The 16441-nt window shown below is 36.3% G+C and overlaps 2 protein-coding genes across 2 annotated transcripts in view; both read left to right on the forward strand.

Moving 5' to 3' along the window:
• Window positions 1-15305, forward strand: ccbe1 (collagen and calcium binding EGF domains 1). Its single transcript, XM_077737378.1, has 11 exons — window positions 1-252; window positions 321-401; window positions 9416-9468; window positions 9819-9953; window positions 10295-10432; window positions 11341-11453; window positions 11943-12039; window positions 12323-12462; window positions 13630-13665; window positions 14320-14355; window positions 14880-15305. Exons 1-11 carry the CDS (start codon window positions 149-151, stop codon window positions 15123-15125), a joined length of 1179 nt encoding a protein of 392 aa, XP_077593504.1. The 5' UTR covers window positions 1-148; the 3' UTR covers window positions 15126-15305.
• Window positions 15123-16441, forward strand: part of lman1 (lectin, mannose-binding, 1) — a 14465-nt gene continuing 13146 nt past the window's right edge. The window contains exon 1 of the mRNA XM_077737376.1: window positions 15123-15140. The gene's annotated coding sequence lies outside the window, so the exon portion shown is untranslated. The remainder of the gene's footprint in view (window positions 15141-16441) is intronic.

The following is a 16441-nucleotide window of genomic DNA, read 5'->3' on the forward strand; positions in this document are numbered from 1 at the left end:
TCATGTAAACCCAACGTGTGCATGGCAAGTGGGAGGGTCCGCTTGGCTGGCTGCGTGTCAGATTTTGTCCACGCACGGCCCTGCGAGCACCACCACGGAGCTCATTCCACGAGCGGGTCGCTCGTTGACAGGAGTCCGACGGCGAGCCATGATCCCCAGACACCCTCGCAGTCTGCTCCGCGCTGTCATCCTGCTCTTTCTCCTCTCCGAAGCCTCCCCCTTGTCACGCTACCCAGAAGATGCTCGCTTCGGGTAACTTCCACACAATTTATTGATTTATTGAAGACAATTTATTAAACATATTATTTTGATATTGACAGAGAGGAGTGCTCCGAAAACAACATATCAACAACCAAGTACTCCTGTGTCAAATCCAGTGGAGAAGTTGCAACATGTTACAAGTAAGTCTTCTCTTGGCTGAAATAAGTGCAAGAAATAGATGTATGATTAATATTTAATATATTTTCATAAATATTTACTATGGGATTGAATAAGAAGCATCCACTCATGGGTGTATCACCAGTAGCATCATGGTTGTCATGGTAATGCATGTAAACTCATCAAAAAGCATATTTTACACCATTTTTTTTCATTCTTGGCTGTTTATGTCTGTTATGCAAAGTGAATGGCAACAAAATTTGAAAAGTAAATCTATACCAGGAAGAGTATTTATGCTTAATGCATTAAACAACAAATTATTTAACGTTTTACTCAAAAGTCGAACGCAAAGTTGTGTTGAAATCTGACAATTTTTAGTTATCTTGTGAAACTACCAATGATTAAAAACAGAAGGACTGGAAGTGTATTGTTATATAATAATTAGAGGGTATTGTTTTCCCACGTTTTTAAAGATGCTGAAATCTAAGTAGGATTGAGAGGAAACTGGGAATTGTGTAAACAATGTTTTGGATGGAATTTGAAAATCATTTTTGCTTGCCAAACTTCCCTGTGAAAAGGGATTTGATCTATATCACTATCATTGGGAGGAAATACTTACTGATTATTTCAATGTAAATTAAATACCACTAAAAAACAAACAATAACATTTAGCCTTTTACCCAAAAATGTGTATAAATATGTATGAAAAGGTTTTTGCATATTATCCATTATGATCAAATTTAAGTCTCAATAAAAATGTCTTAAAAGGGGATTTGGGGAAACATGGTTGCCATGGAGACTAGTTGTGCCAAGGCTACATAAGAACAGGCGTCTCAGTCGATCTTTATTTAAAATTGTTAGTTTATATTCGACAATGTAAATGCAACTTTGTGTAATTCTGTACGAAAAAAAGGAGAGGGGAATCAGACATTTCCCCTTTCACCCCCAAAGTCTCGTCTATTTCTTGCAAGCAGCAAATAACCGACAATGATTTAAAACACCGATAACTCTTCTTTTGCATAATAATCAGCGGCTACTTTCCAAGAATTTTCGAAGATGAGCAAATACAAGTAGGAGGATAGTTTATGAAATGTCAAATTTGTTTTAAGAGGTCGTCTCGGCTGCTAAATTTTTCAACAACCATACACAAGTTTTTTTTTTCAAATGGCCAAAGCCAATCTCCCATCATTTTCGGCATTTCCAATGCAAATTTAACAAAATGCATGGTTTTTTTGCCTGCTGAGTTGAATAATTGGCTCAAAAATGGAAAAATTGAGAGATGGGGCCAGGTTTTTGGTCTACACTTGCTTTTAATTGCGGTTATAAACCAAGTAGTACAAATGGTGTGAGTATTACGTGCCAAGTTTGCAAGTAGTCAGGCTCTAAGTGGTCTTACTTTGCCACATAGAAAGAAAATCACTCTTGGCTTCGGATTTGGCGGTTAGTTTTTAAAATAGTTTGTTTAATGGTGTACATAGTTTTCTCCCTGATACTTAGAGTACTACTTTGATCCACAATATAAAGGCCCAAGAGTCTAGCCAAGTGATAGAACTTAGGAAAAAAAAATACTAAGGAAGTACAGTATATTTGAATTGAGGTATTTCTCGGACCAATGTCTGCACTATCAATGATGCAACCAGTTTTATTTTAAAGCCATAAAGTTCCAATTGGTGGTAAACGTTTGTAGATTGCAGTACATAAAATAAACATCTAAACAAAGTATTAACCTCATTGTTACTAGGTTCAATAGCTGAATAACCACGTTTTTATGGAGTCGATTTAATATTGTTCTGACTTTTTTTTTAAACCCTCTCTGTACTATTGTTATTTTTTTATAGGGAAGGTAGACACTGCCCTATAGTGGCCAGAGAAATATTTATTCTCCCATCTTTTTTACCTAAATTCGTGTTTGTATTAATGTTCCTAGATAGTATACATATCTACATATAGCAGATCCAGGAAGTAGACAGGTACTACTGTACTTCCGCAGGTCAAATTTAATTGACCAATGAACATTTTAACACTTTGAATGATAAACTATAGCAAACAGTCACGTATTTGCTCAAATAATCAGCACATTTCATCAGCCATGCTCGCATTGTTGAATCGGTTTCAACGTCGCCTCGTCGGCTACGCCAAGACAAAGGCCAGATTCCCCCCTTTGCTATGCAACAATGGCGGGAACCAAAAAAAGGACACATTTATAATCTTTGTTTATAACTCCTCTTCAGTTGAGGCGCGCGAAAAGGATGATTGCATTGATTTATGGCATCAGCGATGTTGGCTTAGCCCGGCCTGTAAAAAAGACTTCCCCATAAAAGACTCTTTCCACTCTACAGCTGCAGCATAATTAATGTGCGGCATGTGCAGTGGTTGCAATGTTGTTTTTAAAAATAATTCTGCTGTTACAACGCTTTTTTTGCTTTTTTTTGTACGCAATCGCTCCTCTTAATATACGTTAACTGTTATAATCATCAAAAGTTCATTCACTCTCTTAGCTTTCACTATAAACCTTATGTTAAAGTTGTTTTTTTAAAGCAATCACATAAAATTCATGTTTTTTTGTAAATTAGAAAGAAAAATCTGCATCACAGTAAAAGAAACAAATGGCCGATTCCATTTTTGTTGTTGTTGTTTTTAAAACATCTGGAAATATTTGTCAGGTAGCCTATTTTTAACGCCAACGTAATAAATTACTCAAATGATTCTTATTTTGTGCTACTAATACAGCTAAGAAAGGATGATGGAAGAAGTCCAAGTTGTTTCTCAACATCTCTTTGAGCAGATGTAGACGTAGCAATCATGCCAATCTGAAATGCCTGAAAGGCATTTATTCCGACTGGCGGCCTTTCTCACCATTAAAACAATGAAACAAAGTCTGCCGAGGAAAAGCCTAACTTATGACAGTTTGAATCCAATAGAGTCGTATTCTCTATAATGATCAAAGCCATAAAAAAACTAAAGTGTCTGCAATGTGTCAAAGCATATTAGGACTTTGTTATGCAACTATATTACAAGGAAATATTAACTTGAGCACTTAGTTATTTCTTTGCTTTTAACATTACAACTTAGAGTTGAACTAATAGAGAGGGATACTTATTTTAATAATAGTTTTACTAACATTGGTCAAACTTTTTAGAGTAAAAATCTAACTTTTTTCTTCTATCAGTGATTAATTTCCTTATAGCAGTAAATATAGGCTTATTTTCAGTAAAAAAAATGTTTTTTTAATGAACAGAGTGAGTGGAACTCTTTAGCACTGCAAAAAAAGACAATGCAAAAAGTCCTTTAATCTGTATTAAATGCCAAAACGTGCCTGCCTTTAGTCTTGGTACGTGTCGAAAAGCAAGGAAGTAAACATGTGTTTTCTATCCTGGTAAGAATAAGTGTGACCTGTCAACTAAATGCACACACAGTGTTGAGAAATGGACTTCTCCTGCAGAGTTCAGAGCTTGAATGATCTTAATAGTAAAGTAGACTGTAAAAGAAAATGAAGAAAGTTGAGAACAAGGTCAGACTAGCAAATAATTCCCACTTTCCTTCAAACACAGAGTGAGTCATTGTGATCATTACAATTAATAACTAATGAAAACACAGTAAATTGCCGTAAGTAGTTTTTGTATTGTGATTGATGAAGAGTTTAGCAAAAGATTAGTTTCATGCACACCCTCAAAGCGCTACAGTATAATTAGAACTTGATATTGTCTGACATAGTATATATAGTACATAGTACTATTTATACATTTGCCGACTTAGGATAAACATGTTGACTTAGGTAGATTTGTATTTCAATACTTCCATTTATTATATGCATTTGTTAATATTAATGAATTGATATATGTTAATTTTGCATGACATTATAGACTTATTTGTTCATATATTTTAGGTGATAAAAGGTGTTGTAATTTATAATCGTGCATTATTTTTCATTGTCATATAATGCATAACAACCAAGATAAGTTCTGATTATCTGCAAGTGGAGTCTACTGTCGTGTTCGATTTGTATTTCTGGCTGCTGCTGAGTGGCGAGGAGAAAAATTTGTACAAGTCCGAGCAAATTGTACTGTTAAAGGGAAGAAGCTGTAGGAATGCAAGCTATCACAAAGACAAGGGAGTACATGTTAGTATTAAAGAACATTCCTTAGTGTCAGATGTGGATATCATGTATCGTGCTGTTTGTTGCATCGTTTTTTCAGCTTGAAAACAAGCGACCACCACGCAACATTCCGTACTGGTTCATCTTAAATTTGATTCTGAGCCTAACAGCTAGATAGGATGATAAATGTTCACTTTGACGATTAGAAAGGGACTGTAAAGTGTGAATAAAGCCAAATAATAGGCAGCCATGTCAATGACTATACCAGTGGTTCTGTATAGGAAGTTGTGACCGCCTTACTTTGATTTACAATTTGAGGTTTTGTCCCGAGAGTTCCTCTGAATTTGTCTTCCAAACTTGCTTTAATACAGACGTCAGTTGACATGACAAAAAGCAAATATAGTCAAGATTGGGAGTCAGTGAATGGGCTATTGAATGTGAAGCCATCCAATGGCAGATGCCCAAGTTTCGACTTTGAGGTTCTCCCAAGCCATTTCCTAAACTGACATAGTCTGCGTCCGTTTTTTATTGCATTGGCAGCTGAGTTCAAACAACCCTTTTGGGTGCATTTGTCTCATTTAAGATGAAAATGTAGACCACATAGCAGCTTGGTCAACAGTGAATTGCGGGATGATTATGAATACTCCATTCAATGTGTGTAGATCAAATTTTATGACAGCTACATTATGTGAATAATAACTTACTCTTCTTAAAGAGAAGGTTTTGCTTTTTAAAGCTATACTTCAATTTCCAGAAGTTTGGTCCCTAGAGTTTCTTAACACTAATTTTCTTTAACCTAAATTGTATGCTATGTGAGCTATTTTCCTTTTAAATTTTCTGGACGTTTGCTCACTTTGACAATATATTTGAGGTCTGTTTTCCAAGAGAAGACTTTTGTTCAATAATATGTGAATAACTGCATAAGCAATAGTCTCTGACAATATATTTGTCTTGTTAAAGGCGTAATGTACAGGATTGTTCTTGTTAAGTGGAACATTTCCATTTTTTTTCCATTGTTGTGCTTGACAGCCCATATGAATTTGTCAAGTGTTTTCCGTAAAGGGGAGATGCTATTCAAGGGGAATTCAAGCAAAAAAAGTTGCAGTTAACATTATTTTTTTATTCCTAATATAACATGCATGGGCTAAAATTGAATTGCTTGTAAAATAAGAAATTTAAGTCATTTTGGAAAGGTTTTGAAACCAGTTTGTTGAATAAGAAAGCAGGATATATACTTTGGTAATCTGGCATTGTTTTGCTACTACAAAACAAAGCGCTCTTGAGATTCTGACTGATAGAGATCAAATGTCGCTTAGGTCACAGAGTCCTGTTGGTTTCAAAGCTAGACTTGTTTTTCCGAGTTTGCAAAATACGCTTTCAGTCACCTAGAGTGCTCTGGCTCCCTCCTTCTCGGCAGAAAGATATCATCTGTTGGAAAACAGCATTCTTTAGCACTGTTTTACCTTTTTTTTGGGCACTTTAGAATCTATTAATTCTTGGGAATAATAGGGACATGGCTAAGAGAGCATCAGCATGTCGGTTATGGAGTAAGAACTGAATAAATATTTAGATTTATTTTAATAAATACAAATTAAAAGAACTGGATTAAAAGCCCTGAATATTCAGTTTTTTTAATAGATCTAAAACTGTTTATTTTAGCTTTTTATATATATTTTTGGGGATTTTACAAAATTATTTTTGAACTAAAACACAGAAAAAATGATTAAAAAATTACAATTATTGATATAAAAGGGGGAAAATCAGGAAATGTAATATACATCTACACTCTTCATTTTAATTTGATCCGAAAACAGAAAGTCAGCACTCATGATTTACTTACCCGGGCCACACAAAATGATGTAGCGGGCCAGATTTGGCCCCCAGACCGCCACTTTGACACATGCCCTTAAACGAGCCAGTTTATGCTACTTCATACTACAAGGTTTACATATAAGTGACTCGATGCCAACTCCCGCCTGCGCAACAGCGTGAGCTACACATTGCTTCATCTGTTTACATTTTTACTCGAGCGTACGTAGAACTACCGAGACAGTTTATGGTGAAATCTTGATTTAATACAGCATAGCATCATGTTCTTTACCAGTCACATTAGGAGATTTATATCTAAGTGACATAATACAAACCCCCTGCAATCTAAACTGAACAAGTTGCAATTTACATCAGCCAAGATAGTTTATGCTGAAAGCTTGGTTTTATTGGATTTTTACATGCAAGTCGTATAAACATACTCAAAAATTAGATATATTTTCATTCATATATCTGTAAAACAAAACAAATGTTCTACATGCTGAATTTATTGTCATACTTATATTGTCATCATGTCAACACATTATACAATTTAAAAAAAACATTTAAATCTTTATGTGGTACGCTGACTCATCCTTCTTTTGGTGTACGTGCCCCCCAAAGACAAACTTTTAACATTTTGTCACTTACCTCATAGCCACTATTCTTATTTTTTGTTCTACATGGGATATTAAAAAGATTTATTCATAGTAACTTTATGTTTTATAGTGTGCATGAACAAGGGAGTGTAGATGGAGTGTGAACAGTACCAGAGAGGTTTTAGATGGATAAAATACCTGCAAAAACCATAAAAATACACCAGTTGGATGACTTCCACTATATAGGTTTTGGCTAAGATTTAAACTTCTATAAAAGAGGAGTGAACATTAGTAAATGTAGTATGGACAAAGTACAGACAGAAAAGAATGTACAGTACATGGATCTGGTTTTTAAAGATCACTTTCAGGGACCGTCAATCAAAAGTAAGTATTCCATTATTTTAATAGGTAGATTTTTTTTATACGGTAATGGGTCTCATTCACAGAATAACAAACAACAGTGAAATGTTAGAGAAGAAAATGGCAGCCATCACATTTGTGTAAATGATTCAATTATAAGTTTATTGGTTGTATATTTTATGTCACCTGTATACACATTCATAATGTGTAGGTTAATAAGGTGGTGGTTTTGTTAAGTGTAAAAAATTTTGGCATCCATAAAATCCATCATGGGCCGGATCTATCAATTTTGTTTGAAGGAATCTTTTTCTAGGAATTGGGCCATTTATAGAGATCATAGCCACAGTTAGCAGCCCCCCGTATCCCCCAAATTTACTAAACTCATGTCAGCAACAGTCCACACGAATCATTTCAAACAGAATCATTCATGAAAGAGGAAAAGATAATCTTGTCAAGTTGTTTTGGATGTTTCTTAACCCCGCTTGGATTTTCCAAAAAGGGCAACAAGGTATAATGTTGCAATGTGGGACCATTTTTCTCTAATGCTAATTCAATAAAAGATGCACAGTTGAGGAAACGAGAACATGGATATGGATCTGGTTTCTCCTGTGATGGTGGGAGATGTTTGTTTTGACCGCCATCGTCCCAAAGACTGTTTGCTTATTCCCCTTTTGAGTCACACAGGATGTCCCCTTTGTGTCAACTCTCTCAGGGTATCCTTAAGTCTAATCTAAACTGTATTTTGTATGAATATAATATATTATATTTTAGTCCAATGTAGCCTATTGGCATATATTCTAATGAATCAGCAATCTAGTCAAGTCTTGTTCACTAGTAGGTCATTTTTTGCAGTATATATTAGTCTTGGGGTCTATAGTACTGGAGCTAAATGAAGTGTAATCTAGTCAAATGTATTCCATGCACTATGTGGCGTATTGCTTATTTACAATGAAGGCCAGGATAAATGTAGAAGTTCATCAAATGTGATGGTAATGCTTTATTTTACAAGTTTGGTGCCTGCGTTTGCGCTGAGAGAAGTGGTCACCATGTCTGGTGAATAGTCGTGACGAGTGAGTTAGTATTATTTGCATTCTATTCCAGTGAGTATGTCTCGTGGTGCACATTTTAAGAAAATATGCATTAAAAGTACATTGGCGAACTGAAATGATGTCTTTGTGCCAACACTGTGGTTTCTTGTCATGTGGATGAGTTATGGTTTTTCATCTGTGGGTTTCCTGAACAGAAAACAGTTATTTTCAGGGTTAACTTTCATTGCCTCTTTCATATTTGTCATCTGCAAAATTATGGCTGAGTTAGGAACTACCTTTAATTAAGTATATTACCTCGAAAGTACAAATGTTTTAGATTATTTCTTTGACATCCATACCTTTCTACAAATGAAAAATGGGAGTAAGTAAATGAAACCTTCAGTTCGTATTTTGTAGATGAACTATTACATTTGTTTTTAATTTACCAAGGTTTTATTCAATAATCTTCATTTTTATTTAATGTTTTTAACATTGTGACATAATATATGATGATTAACCAAAAGAAATGTATTTGTATTTTGATAAACTACCAATATATTCTGTCTTAATGTCATAGGAAGTTAAAAAGTGAAAACATTGTGTTTTGTATTTAAAAAAATACAATCCTAATAGATCCTAATCTAATTTTACTCCCCAAAAAAATGACAATTTCTTCAATGATTTTAATGTTTTGGCTCTGCCTTTTCATAATTTACCTGGCAATAGCTTACTTGGTGATTATATGAATGACATCAATCATATTTGAACACAGGCAAGCATATATAAACTAGGAAAAACAGGCAATGCCCCTGAACGGTCAATAAAAACTGCAAGAACTACAAGGTCATCTTCTCGGAGTGAGTATGTTGTATTGCTTTGCTGACTTCATCGGGTAATTCAAATTTTTTTGCTGTGTTTTTCCTGTTTGAGCGCAACACCTGGAAGCACTTTTTGCCGAGTGTGACCCGTTGACGAATAACCATAAAATACTTTAGATCAGGACACAGGGCTATATGAGGGAATCTGTCCAGATCAGCTGGAAACCCGTCTGTCTGACCTGCAGATAGCTGCCCGCATTTTATAAACATGGCATGTCGTTAATAGGCTTATTAAATAACTTTAACATGTTTCCTTTTGGTATTTTACAGAAAGCAGTGTTGCCAAGGCTTCAGGTTCGTGTTGGGTCAGTGCATTCCCGAAGGTAGGCAAGAATAGTTAAAGCGTGCTTAAGCAATTCATCTATTATTCAGAATGTTCACCACAGGGGAGAATTTACTGTCTCTATATATATAATAAGGAAGCATTATTCATTAGATTAAAAAATGGTTCATGTTGGGAAAATTCAAAAACACTACATGAACTAAAGCATAAAGAGCAAGAAACTGGTTTCCCCCTGTGGGAAATAATACATTTTGAGTGAAATAATTACTGTATTTTTCGGACTATAAGCCGCACCAGCAATCATTTTTGGTGAATTGTTTTCTACCTAATGGATGAGAAATGAAGGGACTGCCTACTTGTCATGGCTGACTTTTCCTTTGTGTTTTCAAGACTATGACGTGTGCGCTGACGCACCCTGCGAGCAGCAGTGCAGCGATCACTTTGGCCGTGTGGTGTGCACCTGTTACGTAGGCTTCCGTTACCACCGTGAGCGCCACCGGAACCGTGAGAAACCTTACTGTCTGGGTAAGATTTTCCAATTTCACATTGCATGATTTCTTCTTCAGCCAATCATCTAACAGTATCCTATAATAGTATATAGGGTGACCCTCCAAAAAACAAGGCCACAGATTTGAATAGGCGTCACTTCTTCATTATTTTATTCCGGAATAGACGTAGAAAAAAATGTGTGCTGTGCTGGAAAAAATACAATACAGTAGTTTTAGATGCTTTTGTCTCTTTTTATTCTGAAAAATAAATCAAAAATTGAGGCCTATTCTAATTTCGCGTCTGTTTTTTAGGGGAAATCATCCTGTGCATGTATTTTGATCTCCATGCATAATATTACTTTATTGTTTTCCATCCAGATATCGATGAATGTGCTGACACAAATACAACAACATGTTCTCAACTCTGCATCAACACAATGGGGAGCTTCCAATGTGAGTGCATTGCAGGCTACTTTCTTGCAGAAGATGGACGAACATGTTCTAAACAAGAGAGAGGTCAGTGCCTTGTAGAGATTTACAATGTGTTGGATACAGTTTATTCCATTTTCCTTACTTTAATTATCTTTTACATTTTTAAAGTGTCTTCTCTTATTTCTTGGCTGACCTCGCAAGGTAGTAAAATTCAAGACCATGTTTCTATTGGCAAACAGTATTAAGTTTACTATATGTTAGCACATAGACATTAATTCATCTATATTATTAATAATCCATTAAAAAAGCATCACCTGTGCACCAGGCACTGTCCCTCCACATAATGCAGTAAAAAAAAGCTATATTGGTGTGCATATATGCATGTGTACACCTGGTAGTCATTACATATAGCACGTCAGAACAATTTTTCCTCCCGACTGTGAACTTTGAACCCTTGGACTCCGGTGTACTTCTCCAGTTTGTCTAGATGCTCTTGAGAAAAAAACACAAAAGACCATGAAGATTAGGAATAATAATAATAAAGATTGTCACGCCCCTTCCGTGGCCAATGAGGCGGTCCTTCCTCCCATGGGTCTCTCCTCGGTTTAGCCAAAGAAACGTGGTCCCGACACTGTCAATCTTCTTTTTAATGTATGCGGGAGGAAACAAAAGCAGCCTCTGTATTGCCCTCCTTTTTCATGATTGTTACACTGATTATCAAACCAGAGAAGTAAATGGGAATGATGGGGAGGAGGGGAAAAATTCCCGTACACCGGTCGCCTCAAAGGTCCGACACGTGACTTACGAGCGGGTCGTGAGGTTTGTGATGTCACACGTCCAAAGCTGTCAGCAAGGAGGGATGTCTGCTTCGGTAATTGTCAAACTTTAATTTGCATGGTTGGGGTTAGAAGATCTGTCACTGATGGTAAAGTGTGTTTCATTTATTCTTGAGTTTACAGTATGTTCACTACAGTGCTGTCTTTATTTAACAGTGCTGCAAAATGTCTTGGAGAAATCTGACAATGTCATGAACACGGGGACCTGCTCAGCCACATGTGATGACTTCCAACAGATTAAGACAACTGTATTGCAACTGAAACAGAAGGTAAATGTTTTTTATGGTCTCGTGTATTGTACCCTCACAGATTTATATCCCTTGTATGTCTTCAGTGTGGAAATCTGCAAAAATAATATAACCCTACCTTTATTTGTTCTTGTAGTCATACCTGAATTTCACATTGAGTCCTTTAGAGGAACATTAAACTACTTTATTTCCTTTCAAAAATGTCTTGACTTGATGTCTTTCTCCAAGTTTTAATTGGGCAACACAAAAAAAGTCTTGTTTTTCTCTTGGAATCCATCTGCCATCGTTGGCAAACTGGGTCACATGATTAATTGCTTTAAGTCATTTGGTCCACCGACTCCAGAAAATACTTGGCATAATACTAAGAACTCTAGATGAGTTAATTTTGTTCTGTAATGAGAGATTTAGTTGGGGAGGTATTTATTTGACATGCATAATTTTATATACTTGTGGTTGAAAATGATGCCTGGGCTATAATGTTTGATATATACATGTATAATTTTTTTCAAGATGCTATCAAGCAATACTGATGTTCCAGAACAATGGACCAATGACAAAATTACAGCTGGCCTTCTGACAGGCCCCCCTGGACTACCTGGTCCACCAGGTAAACAGCTTATTTTATCATTTAAGTCACATTCATTGGAATGTGAGGTCATCTTTATATTTTAGATGCCCCAAAACAAGCAAAACTATGCAATTTAAAGTATTTGAGACCAATCCAGTGTAAAAAATGGTAATTGGGTCACGTTCCGAATTATAATTTATCCTCAGCATCGAGAATAAATCTCCCAAAATGCCTCAGGGTTCCAAAATAATTCCGTAGTCAAAACAGCAAGCCAGTAAGTTAAATGAACTGGATTTTTATTTGCTTTATTTTTTTATTTTAGGAGATCCTGGACCAAAGGGACAGCCAGGTCTTGCAGGACTGACAGGGACCCCAGGCAGTCCTGGACATAGAGGCTTGATGGGTCCCATGGGTCCCACGCCAGACTTGTCTCACATCAAACGAGGCCCCCGTGGATCTGTGGTCAGTTGATTATTACTCATCTTTTTATTCTATCTTGGTAAAAGGATCACATTTTAGTCACCATTGAGTTTTCTTATTCTGGTACCTTTCCATTTGAAATATGTTTCTGGCCAAGTGGCTCCATGCTGGAGAACTTCTTCGTGGTTGTAAAGAAAAAAGTTAGAAAGAACCGATATTCTCCGCAAAAAAATAAATGTAGGGGTCAAGGCAATTGTTGTGCAAAAGGCTCAGCATGACGCCAAAAATAAAATAAATGAGCTGTTATAAACAGGCTGCAGATTAAGACAAACACATCAAGGTTTCAACAAAAAATGTATTATTTTTTTTCATGTTGAAGCCCTTTGCTCATTTTTTAAAAAGTACTTTTACACTGTAGCGTTGTTTGTTTTTTGCACATTTCCCCCCCTTCGTCATTACACTTCATTCATCACTTAAAAAATGGTTCATCATTGCACTTCATTAGTCACTTAAAAAAATGGTTACTGCATTCCAACTTAGTATGATTCATTTTTATTGTGAGATCACATGCACACCTGTGGAGTTGATTTATTATTTTTAATAGAATCATTTAGAATGAAACTAAAAAGCCAAAAAGTTCACCTTTTGAGATAAGACGAAATGAAGGTTAATCCAGTGATGAGTGGGTTTCTTTGGCTCATCGGCTCTCTTTGCCCGCCAGCGTCATCTTTTCCTGTTAATTAGGGTGACCGGATCGTAGAGCAAAAATGTGCAGGACGCGGTCATTGCATTGTTGATAAACGACGCTATCAAATCCTGCAATTAGACAAGCAGGAGGCCTTAACTGAGCCAAAAGCTTCACGAAGCCCTTAAGGGAGCATTAGGCGTTGTTCTAAGCAGATTGGTGGTCATTAATAGACCAAGAAACCATCTCATGGTCACACTGTTTACAGGTTAACAATCTCAAATTGTCAAAAGTATGTACATACATGTTTCTTCAGTGTTTATTGAAATATAAAGGCCACTTATTGAAGAATTCATGTTCCATTTTTTACATTGTTATTATTAAAATACTTGTTTGGAGTATTGATGATAGTCCATGCACATTTAAAAGTCATAAAAATGCATTCATGTAGCGTATAATCTTTGGGAAATGCAATTAAATCGCAAAAGCTTGAATAAATACAAGTTGTTGTCTTTATTCATCAGGGGCCTCCAGGAGCGCCGGGAAAAGACGGACATAAGGTGAGATTACATTTCGGAGTTCAAGCACGGTTAACATTGCAGCAAAGGCTACACCACCATGATTGTTAACAGTCGAAGTTGCTAAATTGAATTTGAAATGTGTTCCTGATGCCTAATGACGTATTGTGATTCCCCTCTGGGGGAAACCTGTTTCTTGCCCCCTGAAAATCAAAATGGGACCCCATGGGGTTTGCAATATGTTCAGGATGCCATTACCTTTTTCCAGGATGGCTTTAAGGACCACTGAGCAGATTGAGTATTTTAATTTTTTACCATTGCCAGCTTGAGTCACTCGTCTGGTCCAATTCAGGTGCCGTAGCTTAACACAGAATCCTTCAATTTTCCGCACCGGGAATGTTTGTATGAATATATCGGAGGGTGATGCTAATCTGTCTCTCGGAGTAACAAATCCAAACCATCTGCCAAAACACTCACAGCCCCAATGTGACCCCCCCTCCCCTTTGTAAGCCCACCAAACCACCTCAGTGGTCGGGCCAACCAGCGCTACCGTAGATCAACAGTACTTCCTCACAGTTTCTTTTACACTCGTTAAAAGAAAAAAGGGGGAAAAAAGAAGACAATATTATGAATTCCACTCCTGCTCCCCTTTACTCATATTCATCTAAACTAAATATTTGTTTCTTTACCTTTCAGGGGGAGCGAGGAGCACCCGGGCCTGTTGGACCTCCAGTAAGACAATCTTAGATCAACGTCGCATGGTTATGAAATCTTTTGCTGAATTTTAGCGCTATTATTTGGTGATTTGGTCAATATAGTAGAGACCCTCTTAAGGAAACCATATCTACAATGTGGCCCATGACAAAAATGAGTTTGACAGTCCTATATTCCCAAAAAAATGTTATAATTTAAGAATTTAGAATTTAAAAGTAAAAATACATGAAAATGTGAGCACTTATTAATCATTTCACCACTTTGAAAGTTAAAAAAAAGTCTGAATTCTTGTGAGAATATTATTTCACTGTTTCTAATCAATGAGTAGCAATGAGGGAATGCATGCAAAAGAGTCTAATGAAGAAAAATTATCATTTAAAAAGGCTGAAAGCCATATCCACCCATCAAAAAAGCCACATATGTCTCCCGAGCCATAGGTTCCCTACCCTTTATATAATCAGTCCTCACAACTTGACCTTATTGGTGGATATGCATATACTTTTTGCTTCTTTACTAATATGGTCTTTGTTTTTCACTTCAAGGGCCTTCCAGGCTCTTTCGACTTCCTTCTGCTGCTCATGGCCGACATTCGAAATGACATCACTGAACTGCAGAACAAAGTGTACGGCCGAACACCCCTGGAAGAGCTCCCCACGCCGCCTGACGGGTGGCAGGACGGCCAGGACGCGGGTTCTGGCGAGGACTACCGAGAGATGCCGCCACCACATCCCAAAAGGACCCGGAAGAGGAAGCCACCACGAGGAAGAATGGACCACGATGGATTCTAAATACTCAGTGGAAGTGTAAATATATTTTATAATTTATCTTTTTCTATTAATGGAGTATTTTATATGCTTTTTCGATCACAGATATTTATTTTTGTATGAATTATACAAGATAATAATAATTTTTAAAAAAAGAAAACATATATAATATCATTCCCATTATATTAAAATGAAATAGTTACATAGCAACGGGCCTTCTTTGGACTTCCAGCTCATTTGGGAGTCTGTAACTTTTTTTCTTAACTCATAAAAGTTTGTTGTTGTAAAAAAAAAAAAAATAGTTGTGACCTCGCTGACTTTTCGACAAAAGACAAAAAAAAAACATGTTTTAATCGCAGGAGGTAAATGTCATCGTTGTTTTCTGAAATAACAACCAAAGACTCTTTCAGAAAAGTGGAACGTGCCCCTTTGGTGTCGTTCATCACTTTTGTCTTGAGGAAAAAAATGGAAGTTATCTCGGCCAGGGTCAAGCTGTCGCCATCATAAAAGCTTTATTAACTTTTAAGTCATTTTTAACTCAAACTTCTCCCAATCAAGATGATGCCACTGAAAGATAAGCTTTCATGGCCTTTCTTTTTAAATTAATTCAACTAATTATTTCATATATTCTCAAATTTGAAGCCAAATTATTCTATTTCATTACTAAGAACAATCCTGCAGGGAATTGGGGATCTTTTTTCCCCATTCAAAATAGTTGCTACCATTTTATAGCATCTATAGCCAATAATATACGATCAGGGGAAAAGGTCAAGCTGTCATAACAATAATATTAATTGAATAGGCTTCTGTGTAGATGAATGCATTGAACATTTTGAAAGAATTTGAGGTATTTATTTACAAAGAAAGCAAGAATAGTCTTGAAACTGAAACTGCCATTTCACTTAATTAAAAGTCCACAGTTTCTTGCCCTTTCCAGTAAACATAACAAGGTCATGCCAGTATAGTCTTTTCCCTTTAAAATTATGAGCAAATCATGCTTTATGTGTTTTTTCAGCATTATATTTCTTCCCCACAGCATGTTTTTTCTGTGTTTTATCATCCCAGACATTTCAACTTTGATTTAATCAAAGTAAACTTCATTCTTTCTGCTAATATCCAACCTAGTTTTAGTTGATGGGTTTAATGGTGCCTTTAATGGTGCCTTGGCAACTAAATACAATCTTTTAGGGATTTGCCATGACGTCATTATAATGCACCCTTGTTGACCCCCAAATAAATGGAGGGTCATAGTACACAGTACTTCTCTGTAACCACTAGATAGCAGTACTTGCTTACATACAAATTGTCAGTCTAGTTTAAAGTAGTTTTAGGTTTTCTAA

This window comes from Stigmatopora nigra, chromosome 17 (genome assembly GCF_051989575.1).
Source record: "Stigmatopora nigra isolate UIUO_SnigA chromosome 17, RoL_Snig_1.1, whole genome shotgun sequence".
NCBI classification, from domain to species: Eukaryota; Metazoa; Chordata; class Actinopteri; order Syngnathiformes; family Syngnathidae; genus Stigmatopora; species Stigmatopora nigra.